This window comes from Cibotium barometz, chromosome 63 (genome assembly GCF_041138505.1).
Source record: "Cibotium barometz isolate CiBa-2024 chromosome 63, ASM4113850v1, whole genome shotgun sequence".
In the NCBI taxonomy this organism is placed as follows: domain Eukaryota; kingdom Viridiplantae; phylum Streptophyta; class Polypodiopsida; order Cyatheales; family Cibotiaceae; genus Cibotium; species Cibotium barometz.
In genome coordinates this window covers 23,441,169-23,456,168 of record NC_141108.1, presented here as the reverse complement: position 1 = coordinate 23,456,168, position 15,000 = coordinate 23,441,169, and the positions used below count along the sequence as shown (strand labels likewise).

The window sequence follows — 15,000 nt, the reverse complement described above, 5'->3', positions numbered from 1 at the left end:
TATGAATTGTTGGGACCATCGATCATGCTCACCTTCTGGTAGGTGGTTACTTTTGATATCAAATGCCAAGTGCAACCACACCGTAGTGAGGAGAAGAGGGAGAGGCGATAATGAACAAGAGAATCGGCACAAGATTATGGAGATTTGTGGGAGTACAAGATGTAGTGGAAAGCATGAATTCATTATACAAGTAGGTCCTTTTTACAGGAGGGACCTCATTACATATTCTAAGCATATGCTAGATGTGATGCCACCACATATGCTAAATAAGATTCCACCACATTCTAAGCATTATGCCAAATATGATGCCACCACATATGCCTTTTAAGAGTCTTCTCCTACACAAAAGACTTATACAAACTAGCGGTTGTTCACACATTGGAATTGCTTTTGGTTGGTGGTTACTTTTGATAACAAATGCCTAGTGCAACCACACCGTAGTGAGGAGAAGAGAGAGAGATGATAATGAACAAGAGAATCAACACAAGATTGTGGGGATTTGTGGGAGTACAGAATTCATTATACAAGTAGGTCCTTTTTATAGGAGAGACCTCATTACAAATTCTAAGCATATGCTAGAAGTGATGCCACCACATATGCTAAATAAGATTCCACCACATATTCTAAGCATGGGGCCACCATATGCCTTTTAAGAAGCTGCTCTTACACAAGAGAGTTATACAAACTAGCGGTTGTTCACACACATTGGAACCGCTTTATTTAAGGCTTACATTCAATGCTAGTTTATTCAACCACCTAGCACTTGTTTATTCCCACATTAATAACTATTAATATTTAACAACTTTGTATCAAGCTTTTTTACTCCAAAGTTGTGTGAATCGATCTCGACTTCATCATTATAAAGATTAGTCACAATTTTTCTTCAAACCTTATGCCTAGATGAGTACCACTGTCAACAAATTTATAAGTATCTTGAAACTGTTACAATTTATGTTTATTGTTGTGATTAATCACGCACATAAATTAAAACTATGTAACACTGTCCACATCATAGCTAGTTCGACACCCCTTCACAATGGTTACTTTAAATTTAAAAAGTTTGATAGACCTTCAAATTAGCAACTTGAGAACTTGACCTTCTGCATTAGTTAAGGCCCAACCAACCAATTTTTTTACCTATGAATGTTGATGGAACTAAGATAAAAGATTTCTAGCCACAAGAATTCGTCTTGAACATGAAAAGGATACTAAAAGAAATTAATGTGAGCATGAAATTTATTGGAACTGTTGAGTTGAGGGCTGGTCAGTGATCACTTAGGAATACGTAAGTTCACCCTAAAATGTTGTATACTATCTCATAGGTAAGCTAGGATTGACTACACCTAGTTATCCACACCTGGGCAAGTGGATTTATGAAGACCACTTGAACCTACTTGTTGGACACTAGGTTTTTTATTTGCTTGTATCTGTAGCAGCTACAATTGATATGTGGTCTCAGATTGGGCAGCTTGGCATTCTGTTTCTGGTCTACGACACACCTTTTTTAACGGTACAATACCCTGAGTAACAAGACAATGGTTGTAACAAAATAAATATTTGTCAGTAATCTTGAATCATATTGTCATAATTGTATGCATGTGCAGAAACATATTGTAAAAACACACAGAAATGTGCATGCATGGGTGTGGGTGTGGGTGTGGGTCTGCATAGATGTGAGACTAAGATAAAATTCCAAGATTAGACAACCAAGAATGATCAATGCAGTCTCCCAAACTGTGGCGATAAGCGCCAGATTAATGAGCACTCCTACAGTCTTGCTGTTGGAAATTTCCCAAAAAAGTCAAGACATTGAGTTATACGCTCAGAGGACATTCACCATTGCCTGTCATCTTGGGTAATGAATTTTTTACAGAGATCTAATCCTTCAATCAACTGGCAATATCACACAGTAACTTTGTATATGGAGGTTCCAAAGGAGATCATGAATAGGTGTGATCCAGGGATTGCCAGTGTGAATATAATGTCAGCTATTCATCTTAGATGGTGGCAGGCAAGGTTCCCAGAAGGGATCACTCTGGACCCAGCCAAGAGAACATGATGGAATTGCATGTTCCCATAGGAGCCCTGGCAGTTTATTGAACCGGATCAGGTATATCCATGCCATATGGATAAGTTTTCCGATCATGGAAAGACCTCCTGAAAGGTGTACAGTCTAGACATCATAGAATTCAGGTCACTGGGAAGGCCTTGGAGGCTTTTTCCATAAATTGAAGCAGTCCACTTCTTCAGCACCAGTTTTGACCATGTGCATAGGATCACCTTTTTGAGGTAATACGTAATGCCAGAAATTGCGTTATTGAAGTAATGTTGTACCATAACAGGTATTCAGTTTCCCATCAAAGACAAAAATCAAAGGGCCAGAATTAAACTATTCCACTTTGACAAAGAGCTTTTGGTGGTGATCTACACCCCAAAACTTGAGAACGTCCCCAAGGCATTAGCCCAGTGGTTATAGCTCATGATTCCGAAACGGAAGGTTGTGTTTAAAACCTCTTGGGGGATACCCTCTTGCAAGAAAGGAGTTCTGGGTGCAAGTGGACCCGAGTCACCCTTTGGAATGATGACAGGTGTTTTGGGCATTGATAGGCTTGTAGCCAGATGCAAGGCACCTAGGAAGCATGTAGAATTGCATAGAGTGTAGGGGCAAGGGTTTACCCATGCTGCCCCACACTTGGGCTACCTAGGGCAGCCCATGGGCCATGACATTGGCCCACAAGAGCCCTTAGCATTGTTGGCCAGCCCTTATAGGGGATAGGCCTAGTCGGCCAGCCTCTAGGAGGCAAGGGCCCAGTCAGCCAGCCCATGAAGGGCCAGCACAGCAGGCGGCCAGCACCTAAGCAGCCAGCGCTTGGGTGACCAGCATGTGAAAAGGCACCCCATTTAATGCTACATAAAACAGGTTGTGGGGATAAATAAACAGGTCGACAGCTTCTTGTAACCCACCGACCAGTATATAGGGAAGTATATAAGCATGGGCTAACCAAGGGCTTTCACCATCTCATATTCACGAAGTGCTGAAGTGTTTCAAGGGCCAGGACAGCCAAAAGAAGCCCAAGCAAACGGTGAACTTGAAGGTCAAGAGTCAAGTACTACAGGCTGCAGATTTACAGCCAAGGTGGACCTAAAGAAATCAGTCTTTTTCTCATCATTCAATAAAGCAAATACATCAGTCCTTGGTGGGGGCCCTTCATAGGGTATTTGAGACCCAATCGGTGTTAGAATATTGTGCATCTCTATGTGAGGGAACTGGACCTTTTTTATTGGGCGCACATGTTTGTACTTTGTTGCTATGGATATGGCTCCCCCCTATACGAACAAGGAGGACAAGTTGGATGGAACCAACTATGCTCATTGGAAGCTGAATAGGCAGATCTGGTTCATTCATAAGGGTTTGTGGGAGACTGTTCCGGGCAATGAGAAGAAGCCCGAGCGTCCTCAAAACTTGAGGCGTTGGACCCAGGTTTAGGAGGATGAATTCCTTGTGGAATTACAAGACTAGGAGGATCGTGATTCAAAGGTTCACTCAGTGCTTGTGCGGACCATTACGAAGGAGGTCTCACCGGCCGTGCAAACTCTTGCCAGTGCACATCAAGTTTGGTCCAAGTTGGAGGATCTCGATGCACAAGATTCCTCGATGAGGGAAATTACTCTGCAAGGGCAACTCTACAGTCTGGAAATTCATGTTGGTAGTTCGATGTAGTCATTTTTAATGAAGGCCAAAGCTACCCATGACCAATTACTAGCAATGGGTGTTGCCTTGTGTCCTCTGTTCAATTGGCTGCACTTATCCTCACAAAGCTTCCATGTGGTTTCTCAGGCTTTGAGGTGCAAGGTCACAAGAAGTCAACTTGATTTTGATGGCCTCAGCTCCCTTCTCTTGGAAGAAGAGTCCATCCTCGTTTCCCAGGGAAAGGCCAAGCATGGTCAGGATCGCACACTTTCTATAGTCCAGAAGAAAGATTGGAGTCATTGCTACTCGTGTGGGAAGAAAGGACATTTGTCTAAGGACTGCTTTTCCAAGGACAAGGAAAAGTGTTCATACTAGAAGAAGGGCAAAGACACAACACAGGCCAGTAATACAGATACTTCTACTAACTCATCTAGGGCTCCCACGGCAATCCAAGAGGACCGGGATGGTGTTCTTCTCTAGTTATACAAATTGTTTCCCCCCATGTGCTTCCAGCTAGAGGATGTTAGCCTTTGGCCTCCAAGAAGTCTTGGTGTGAACAATCTTACACACGCTAGGGCTCCCAGGGCAATCCAAGAGGACCGGGATGGTGTTCTTCTCTAGTTATACAAATTGTTTCCCCCCATGTGCTTCCGGCTAGAGGATGTTAGCCTTTGGCCTCCGGGAAGTCTTGGTGTGAATAGTCTTACACACGGGCACTTTTTACCTTGTGCTGACAGGGGCTTTTTCCTCGTGTGAATACACTCTAGTGTGTTCACTGTTGGGACACTTTAGCCCTAGGAGTATTAGTTCTTTGTAATCTACATGTTATCATTATTATTGAGTACTTCCAACTATCACATCATGTCTCTCTCTCTCTAAGTTTGATACGATTGTGTGTGTGCAAAGCATCTACTTCCTCATCCAACATTGGTATCAGAGCCATCAGCTAGTCGCCCTGTTGCCCTACGCAACCCTACAATCGCCCATAGCTACCTTCCGTTTGCCCGCCTGCCCACAATCGCCTTTCAGTTGCTCTCCATTTAGATCTGCAACAGTAGCCGCCTCTCAGCTACCAGCCGTACAGATCTGCAAGAGCAACCAATAGCCACCTGTAGAGCCGCCACGAAAAACAATTGTCGTCTGCTCCGCCACATGCTCCTCAACGCTGCCTGCTACAAAGGCTTCACCTAGCAAGCAATTTGAAAACCCCCAAATCAATTTTTGATTTGGAGATTTTTGCCAGCGTCACCATAGTAGCACTCATCCGCTAGCTAAGCTGCTTGCTCTGCCAGCTGCCCACCAACGCCACCATTGCAAAGCCAGTTTTTTAGACCAATTTTTTTTTCCACAGGAATGTTCCTCCTCATTTTCCAAGTCTCCCAAGCCCAAGAACTTTAAAAGCGGAGCTTGTTTAGGCCATCAAAACCCCTTTGCAAATTTTCAGCTTCTCCAAAAACAGCTTAATCGAGCCCTGGGTTAAATCCGGGATTCCTCGTGATCTCTCAGTGCACTCGGCATCGAACTACAACATTCTGACACCTATCTTTGGGGTTTGTTTTGTTCATCAAGTCTCTATTTAGATAACTTTCCTATCCCTACACTCCGTCATCTCAATACATTTGTAGGTCCTTGTCATCACTGGGCATCACAAAAGCCTACCTTTTAGTGGACATTGACGATTTGCAGTGCATTGTGCAACGAGCTTGGGACAATTTGTAAGTTCCCTTTGAGCCATGGCTATTAATGATGTATATGATGAAGCATGTACTCGTTGCAAAGAATTGTATGTGGTGCTGAGTTAAGGCCTGCTAGTCCCGCATTTATAGCTAGCACATCAGAGGGACCCACTGTTGGAACAAGTGATTTTGGTTCCAGTGGAAGTGCACCGCCTGCACCTGTTCCTTCTACACAAGAATAACTCAAATGGGATGGTAAAAATGTGCAAGCTTGTGCCTTGATTGCTCTCTCGTGTAAACGGTAAGTCATACCTCATATCCATTCATGTACTTCTTCTAAAAGTGCATGTCACGTGCATCTCGCACTTGGATGCCACATAGACATATCTGTACAGAAGGTGCGGGACCTGGGATGGTAAACTGGTCCCATGCGAGCCCAATCCGGGACAAGTCAGCCAAGGATCCATCCCAGTCGTCCAGGTCAGGTGTGCATTGTCCTGCACATGAGTCCAAGGTCAGGTGTGCACTGGCTTGCACATGAAACAGTGCCAGTCCGCGCTGTGAGTCTCCCTCTAGAATGATGTCAGTGATTCTGTGTATTTGGTATGGTACTGGATGCCAGATCATTGTGTAGATAGTTAGGGTTTGCTTATAGGAAAGGGGCCAGCCCATAGGGCTACCCTAAGTACTTGTGTGGGCATGGGGACACTGTAAAACCATCCCCATGAGGGCTAGGAAGGCCCTGGCTGTACCCACCAGCCATGAATAGGCCATGAAGGGCTGTAGGAACAGCCCTAGGGGCAGGCCAAGGAGAGCATACAGGTTGTACAACCTTTTTATGGCTGTAAGGGCAAGTATGGGGCAGCCCATACAGGCTGCCCAAGCTCCAAACAGCATGCATACAATGTCCAAACCTGTTAGAAAACAGGCGCCTAGTGCCCAACCATCAAGGGAGTGATGCGCAGCTTTTATTTGATTTATTTCAGCATTTATTGCTGTTTATTCCAGTCGTGGGCAGAATTAAAGACAGCCAACAAGACAGCCAACTGGATAATAAGCTGGTCGACTGGCTTTTATTGGTAGTATAAATAGTGGAGGCCCCAACCCAATGTGTTATCTCATAATTCACCAAGAGCCAAGGCAATCAAGGGCCAGGACAGCCAAGGTGTTTGCTAATTCAAAGGGGTGAAGGACTGCAGGTCAAGGGCAGAGATTTCTCATCCAAGAAAGGTCAAGTTTCCTGTATTTTCTTTTCAGATTTACATCATTCTAATAAAGCAAAAACACCATTCGTGGTGGGGGCCCTACAGAGGGTATTCCGGACCCAATACTGTGTCCTCTCCTCTCTCCCTCTCTCTCTCTATTTTCTGCACATCTTCATTCAGTTTGTGCATTAATTCTGTCGCGAAAAGTGTGCTGATTTCCGAGCATTGAAGTTACCGATCTCCCCCAAAGCTTCCGTATGTTACAGTGCATGGGACATACTTGCCTCTTTATATCACAACCGCAATGAAGCTCGTTCATGCACTTCTTCTAAAAGTACATGGGACATACTTGCCTCTTTACATTAGAACCGCAATGAAGCTCATGTAGCCTATCTACGGAAAAAGCTTGACTTGGAGCACATGACTGAGGGTGATTCTATAGATGGATTTCTCACCCGTGTTAAGGATTTGCAAGAGCAGTTAATCAATATTGATGAGGTGATACCTGACAGTTCACTTGTCTCTACGGTTCTCAATGGGTTGCCTAAATCCTATCAAGGATTTGCTACCACTCTTTGCCTCTTGACGAAGAGAAATCCAGATTTCTACACGTTTGATGATTTGGTATCTCTCTTGTTGAAGGAAGAGCAATCTCGAAACAACATGATTGTTGCATATCAGACTTTTGCTGCCTCCTATCATGGCAGACGAAAATCTGAGGTTGTTTCTAGTGCTAAACCTAAGGGCAAAGCACAAGCCCATTGAAATCCTCTCAAGTCCAAAGAGGAGAAGATTGAGAAGAAGAAGAGATGCAACTATTGTCGGAAACCTGGTCATGTAATTGAGGAATACAGGAAGCATAAAGAGAGAGAGAAAAAGAAGCAACGGCAAGGTCTTGTTGCAACTATAGGTGACAATGCCGAGGATGCAAATTTTGCTATGCCTTAACAGCCACATGCAATGATTTGCTTGCCTCTTGTTTGTCATTATCGGATGCTAAGTGGTATTTTGATTCACGTGCTACAAAGCACATCACTTCTTCGTGCAAGAAGTTGTTTGCTATCTTGAAAGATGCACCATCAGGTGGTACAGTTTTGTGTACTAATAATGCATCATATGCCATTAAAGGCATTTGGAGTTAACGTCCTGTAGTGGGGACACGTTTACTCTTACAGATACTTTGTATGTACCTAGAATTCGCAGGGATCTTATTTCTGTCTCAGCACTTGCAAAAGCTGGTCTCAAAATCTAGTTTTCTGATCATTGTTGCTCCATTTATTGTAGAACAAATTCTGATGCACTTATGCTCTCTGGTACATTGTGCAATGGCCTTTATAGGCTTGACATTTATGATAGGAGTAGTGATTCTCATGATAATGTTATGGTTGCTTCCACATCACAGGTTATGTGTGACACTAAGCTATGGCATGCTCAGTTTGGTCACCTTAATTTCCCTCTCTTATGTGTTTACAACGACAATCTATGAACTACCACCTATGCAGCTCCCACACAAGCATGTATGCGAGGGATGTATATTGGGAAAGATGCATCATCAGTCCTTTCCAAAGAATGGCATTGTGCGACCTACTCGGCCATTGCAACTCATACATGGTGATTTATGTGGCCCTATGAGGGCATCATGTTTTGTAGGACATCTGTACTTTATGACTTTCATTGACAATTACACTCGTTTTTGTTACGTGTGTGGTTTGAAAGCTAAATCAGATGCATTTTCAGCTTTCCATCAGTTTCTCCCTATGGCTGAAAATGCAGCTAATCAAACACACCTATGTGTGCCTCAACGAAGGTCAGTAAAACAACGATTTTACTCAAGTACAAATCTGTGAACCCTCGGATGTCTCTGCTATAGGAATGTAATGGGTACCCTTTCCAAAATATCACCCAACAGGAGGAGCTGAACTGAGTGTGCTTGCGCTGCTGCTTCCGCCCCCTCTGTTTTCGTTGCCCCTTGTTCTCCCGCCTCTGCCCTTTGTGCTCCCGCTGCCCCCCCCCTTCTGCTCCCGCTGCCCCCCTTTTTTGCTCCCGCCCTTGCTTCTGCTCCCGCTGCCCCCCCTTCTTCTCCTGCTTCAGCCCCTTCTGCTCCCCCTGCCTCCCTTTTTTGCTCCCGCCCTTGCTTCTGCTCCCACTGCCCCCCCTTCTTCTCCCGCCTCTTCCCCTTCTGCTCCCACTGCCCCCCATTCTGCTCTCTCTTTTGCCTTTCCCGTCTGTACCCCTCCTGCTCCCGCTGCCCCCCTTTCTGGTCCCGCCCTTGCTGCCCCTCGCCTGCATTCGCCCTGCTGCACCTGCTTGTCCCCTACCTCCATCCCCACCTCCTCTCACTGCTTCCGCCCCCCCGCTGCTTCCTCTTCCTTGTTCTCACCCGCCTCTTCCTCCCCCGGCCGCCTCTTTCCTTCAGCAGCAATCTTCTATTTGGATTCGAGTTGGCCACTCATTGTCGATTGGCTCTATGGCTTCTGCCACATCCAATCTTTCGTCACCCCCATAGGCCGGGAGAATCATTAATTTTTCACAAGACCAGATCACCTCTCTTCAGCACAATATTGACATTGAGGTCCATACCACCCTTGTTGCGAGGGTTTATGGCTCCCACCCCTCTCGATCGCAAGCCTGTGATGGCTTCTAGCAACTCTCCCTTCGGAGGTAACTCTGCACTTTTAAGATACTCGTTTGCTTGGTCGAGGCTTCTTCCAAGAGCTTGAGGCTTCCATAGGGGCGTCCTTTGGCCAGGTTCTAGAAGCACTAGCGCTTCCAAGCTCTCCCACCTCAACTTCCACGGCTGTTACCACCACTTCTAATGGTGTACTTGTGCTTGTTCTTGATCCATCCATTACTGACGACCATATTATGCTTCAGAGACCTGACGGCTCTCATTTCCGCTAGAGGATGGAGATTGTAGGCAAACGAGACCAATGTCGGATTTGTTGTCGACAAGGCCACATTGCTAGAGATTGTCCCGTATCGAGGGGCCATGCTAGGAGGCAACATGGTCCTACCCATCAAATGCCTTTTGCAGTTGCCTAAACTCCAATTGCCCCTATGCCACAGCAGACCACACAATGTTGGGTTGTGGTTAGAGATGGCAAGCGCCCTCAAACCCCTGTACCTACCCCTTCAGCCGCACCCCTAGTGAAGCACCCCAACCCTTATGGTTGCTCTTGCTTCACAGGATGTTGATCCTTCTTTGGAGGATGAGGCTCTACAGGCACAGGATTTGGATCCCTCACAGGAGGATGTTGCATTACAACTACACGATGATTGCACCCTTGAGGATGATGTTGCGCAGTCGCATTGTCATGGTACCTCTCCAGTTTTGAGGACCAGCCTTGGCTTTTCCCCGAAGTGGGAACGAGAGGTAAGGTTTACATCGTCAGATTTTTCCTCCCTTACCTATGCAAGACGTACTTCTGTCTCTAAAGGGGGTCCTTCGTCAACCACGAGATCTTGTCGTTCCTACTCCGAGTCCTTATGAGAATTGTCTCATGGAACATTCAGGGTCTTGGGGGCTTTTTTCCACGTCGGCAAAAACAAATTGTAAAAACTCAGCTTCATTGTGCAGTTACAGGTGGACCTATGGATGTATTGCTCTTGCAAGAGCATAAATTGGATGCTAGCCAATGTGGGAGGCTTTTCTCGGGACACACCTTTTGGTCACCAACTATTGGTACCAAAGGTGGTGTATGGATCTCTACTTCAGCTTTGATCTTGCCTTGCATCATTGGACATGGTGTCATTTTGCCTGCAAGAACGAAGTGGATCCTTCTCATGCAAGGTACTACACGCATTGGTACTCTCAACCTCTATGCTCTTAACCATAGAGGTGAGAGGATTGTCTTTTGGAAATCTCTCACTATGTTGATGCCTCTTGCCGACCATAGGATTATTGGTGGGGATTTTAACATGATTGAGATGCCATGAGGGCTTGAAGCATCCTATTGAAAGAGCGTCTTGGGAGAGGTTTATACTCTCCATTCATGGCAGAGATTGTTGGCATAAGGATGACATTTCGAGGAGACCATCTACTCTAGGGATGCGGGATGTATTTATGCACGGTTAGACAGATTTTATATGGATGATCGGGTGCTCGAGAGAGAGGGGCATACTTTTATTGCTGCAGGCACCTCGGATCATTGCCCAATGGTTTTATGCATTAGAGATCCGAGTTGCCATGGATCAGCACCCCATGTACGCATCCCTGATCATTTGTTTTCAGATGCAGAGCTATCATGTCGTATGCTTGATATTTGGAGATCTCATGATTTCTCGCAGACCTCTTAAAGCTTGGCCTCTGCTCTCTGTGATATTAGTGACCTTTCTAAGAGGCAAGAGACCTTGGATTTAGGAAGGGCTATTAGACGTAGACTGAATGGCTTATAGAAAGAGCACGAGAAACATCCTCATGCTCAAAGGGTTGCAGATTCTTTATGTGATGTTAGGGCAAAACTTTGTCAGTCTCTTGAGCAGCGTGCGGAGTACCGTTACCATGCCTAGGAATCCTTTTGGACCCAGATGGGTGGTAGATGCAACAAACATTTCTTTGCTACTCACGGCCCATCTCATGCCAGAGATAATGTCACGCAATTGCAGGATTCTAATAGCACTCTTCACTCAGATCCTCTTATGGCTACTAATTTCTATCGCCAGCTTCTTAGTGCTGAGCCGCACTTTGATTTGAAACACAAGGCACAGAGGAAGGTTTGGAATGCATTGCCACATTTGATCACTAAGGAGATGCATGCCATTCTGGATGCCCCTTTTTCTATGCAGGAGTTCAGTCATGCTCTTCATGCCTTACCTCATGGTAAGTGTCCAAGGGAGGATGGCCTCTCCCCTGTTTTTTTCATTACTTTTTGGGATGAGATAGGGGCTGAGATCACATCGGCTCTCCAGGAGATGTGGGACTCAGGTTCTATGCCTTCTTCTCTCACCGAGGGGCTTATCTATCTTATCCCTAAGAGTGAGGATAAGACATTGATTAGCCAGTGGAGACCTATCACCTTACTTGGGACTGCATATAAGATTCTTGCTAAGGCAGTGAGCATCAGACTATAGCCAATTTTACAGGATGTCATTCATGATACTCAGAATGGATTCTTACACAGAAGGAGCATCTTTGATAACATTTTCTCATTTTGGGAGGCCGTGGAATCGGCCAAAGCGAGCAATCAGTCCTTAGCCATTCTACTCTTGGATTTTGAGAAGCCCTATGATAGAGTGGATTGGGACTTCCTTGAGGGTACTCTTAGCCATATGGGTTTCTCTTAGAGATGGATCAAGGGAGTTTCATGCATGTATCATGATGCCCACAGTAGTGTGCTCGCTTGCAGTGATAGAGGAGAGCGGTTTCGGATTTCTCACTCAGTACGGCACGGTTGTCCTTTAGCCCCATTATTATAAATCATAGTTACAGAGGCCATGAGCATCTGCCTCCGCTCCACTACTGGTATTTCTGAATTGAGGTTGCCTCTTCGTAGTCAAGAGAAGTTGGTTGACTCTAAGTTGGCTCATGACACAGCCATGTTCTTGGAGGCCTCACACATGCTTATGTTCCTTCCGGGTAGCACTGGAAGAGTTTTGTTTGGTAGCAGGGGCATTAAATGTCACAAATCTGTTGGTTTTTGGATACGTGACTCACCAAGAGTTGCTTGGGATGCAGAGCTTGGTTTTACTTGGATCAGTAGAGGATGCACTGCTAGATATTTGGGATGCCAGGTTGGGGTTGATATTTCTCCTACATAGAAGTTTGCTCCAGTACTTATGAGTATCCGCAAGAAGCTTCTTCATTGGAGCTCCAGGAGATTAGATTTAGCCTCCAGAGCTTTGGTGGCTAATCAGGTATTGCTTGCCTCGGCTTGGTTTATTGCCTCTTGCTGGTGCTTCTCTCGTGCATGCATTGGTCAATTGCGGGGATTGATCTGCAATTTTATTTGGTCGGGTTTGGATGGCACCACAGACACCCGTGCCAGGGTAGCTTGGTTCACAGTTATTCAGCCCAGACGAGAAGGGGGGATGAATATTATTGATCCGGATGTTCAGTGTAGGGCATTGCTCTACAAACTTGTGGTCAGATGTTTCCTACCGGGCACTGAGCCTCGGAAGGATTTTTTCTTGTCTCAGATTTCCGGATGTAAGTACACCCCATGTTGGGAGAGATTGGCTGCCCATCACATGGTTCTTGTTCACAGAGGTTGATATCAGGGCACCATCTTCCCCCCCCCCCCCCCCCCCCCCCCCCCCCTCTTATTGCAGCCATTGTAAGAGCATGGAGAAGCATGAGACCATTTTTGCGACAAAGGCTTTCTAGGTCTTTGGATGAGGCTGACCGACAACCTATTATGTGGAACAAGTTCATCAGGGATGAGACCGGTCGGCCACTTGGTGCATCTCGTTATATGGAGTGGTCAAGTTGGGAGAGATGTGCATACATAGTTCTTGCTTCGAAGACCTTTAAGAGTCTTCTGGAGGATCGAAGAGCTGCATCCATTTAGCATCTTAGGGACTCTCGCATACGTATTGATCAAATTGATGGAGCTATTCCGCATGAGTGGCTGGCTCTCTTGGACCTTTCATGGAGACTTATCATCCGAGTTGGTTGAGAGTCTTTTCAAGGATAGGCATACCTCTACAGGTCATTGCTCTCCTAGGCCAAGAGCTATAGATTGCATCGTTTATTCTATCATGCCTGGAGGGAGATTGAGGAGATGTAGCATGGAGGGGATCATCCCAGATACTAGGCTTAGTCCAATGAGGATTGTTAGTCATTCGGGAAGCACTGGTTCACTGACCCTTCTCCTCAGATAGTGACTCATGGCTCTTGGTGTTTGTGGCTATATGGTGGCAGTCCTATCAGATATCTTCAGTCGGATCCAGAAGAGTGGGGATGGATTGATGCCTTCGATCCATTGAAAAGCCTTCCCTTTTTCAATTTCACGGTCCGGAATGCCATGCTTCTCTTCACTTGACAGATGCATAGGATCCCTACTCTTAGGCCTCATTGGGAGAGTTATGATATCTCTCCAGCGATGCAGCGCAGACATTGGCATAGGCTTTGGCATTCATACAGAAGGAGTCAAATCTCTCATTTCTTTTGGTTATTTTTACATGATGGTCTTCCCACCAATCAGTGGAGATTGTCTTCCCACCAATCAGTGGAGATTGGTTTTCGATGTAGCACCTACTTGCCCGAGATGTGCGGTAGATTCTGAGACTGTACAATATTGTTTATGGGGGTGCAACACTGCACAAAAGATTTGGGATTCTATAGCCCAACTTATGGGCAAATTGAGTGGTTGTGCTATGCATGTGACTTGGGGGGCAGTTGCTTGGCTCTCCCAATCTGGTCCGCAGCTTTTTTACTAGGGCAGTGGTACAGAATCTGCTATTTTCATTCGTAGAGGTATTGCCCAGCATGGTTTCTTGCAGGATGTCCCTCACTCTGATTAGACACCCCCCAAACAAAGGATTGACACCAGTTGGGAGATTATTGCCAGTATTACAGCATGGCAGATATGGAGAGCTAGATGCACGGAGGCTATTGAGGGTGTCTAGATCTTTGGGTTTCAGTGCATTAGAACTATATGGGGTGATATCATCCATACTCTCATGGCTACTTGGGCTCGTATTGAGAGGTCCTCTCATTCCGCTTAGGCAAAGCGCGTTATATTTATGCAGGAGTGGGACCATGGCATTTTCTTTTCCTCTAGTCCCACAGGTCTCTCATGGCATCATGATGCTCGTCAGTGGGAAATCACCTTACATATTGGGGTGATTCTATTCTATTCCGGCTTATAGCCGTGATTGTTGTATGCCTTTTTCATACTTAATAGAAGTCTCTCTTTCTTGGGAAAAAATATATATATGTCCTTAAATGTGTAGGCAAGTAAGTGACTGAAGGTCAAAGTGCAGGATGCACAGATCCCGGAGAGACCTTTTGAGAAGACAAGCACGGATTTAGTCACCAACTGCCATAAAAAGAAACATTGAGCACCTACCCATTGTAGACTGCCTTAGCAAGTTTGTAATATGGATTCCTTGGAAAGTCATAGCGAAAGTGTGGCTAGTTCGTATATCACATCTTGGTATCCTACAGCAAGCACTCTAAGGACCACACACAGCTCATCAGACCAGAAGGTTGCCATCATATGCTCTGTTTTACCTAGCCATGATTTATTTTGTGGACAGAAACACTAGTTAATTTTGTGAAGAGAAGCAGCAGGTTGTGAAGACCTTGAAAAGCCACTTGAAGTGGCCAGTGCAGCAGTAGATTTTCCACATCCACCGTTTTTTCCAACATCAAGAATGTCTCCTCCCAACTGTTCCAACATAGGGAATATCACAATCAATGTCCTCTATACAGGACACCATCCATGACTATGGGGATGAGATCTGCAACATATTGGTCTTTGTGAGA

The 15,000-nt window shown here is 45.5% G+C and overlaps 1 protein-coding gene across 2 annotated transcripts in view; it reads right to left on the bottom strand.

The window, feature by feature from the left end:
* Nucleotides 1-1,112: 1,112 nt before the first annotated feature.
* LOC147603853 (protein SAWADEE HOMEODOMAIN HOMOLOG 2-like) overlaps nt 1,113-15,000 on the bottom strand; it is a 49,957-nt gene continuing 36,069 nt past the window's right edge. For both annotated transcript variants that reach the window (XM_086795791.1, XM_086795792.1), the window contains exon 9: nt 1,113-1,520. In XM_086795791.1, the coding sequence (XP_086651917.1) occupies nt 1,437-1,520 (84 nt within the window). In that variant the 3' untranslated portion in view covers nt 1,113-1,436. The remainder of the gene's footprint in view (nt 1,521-15,000) is intronic.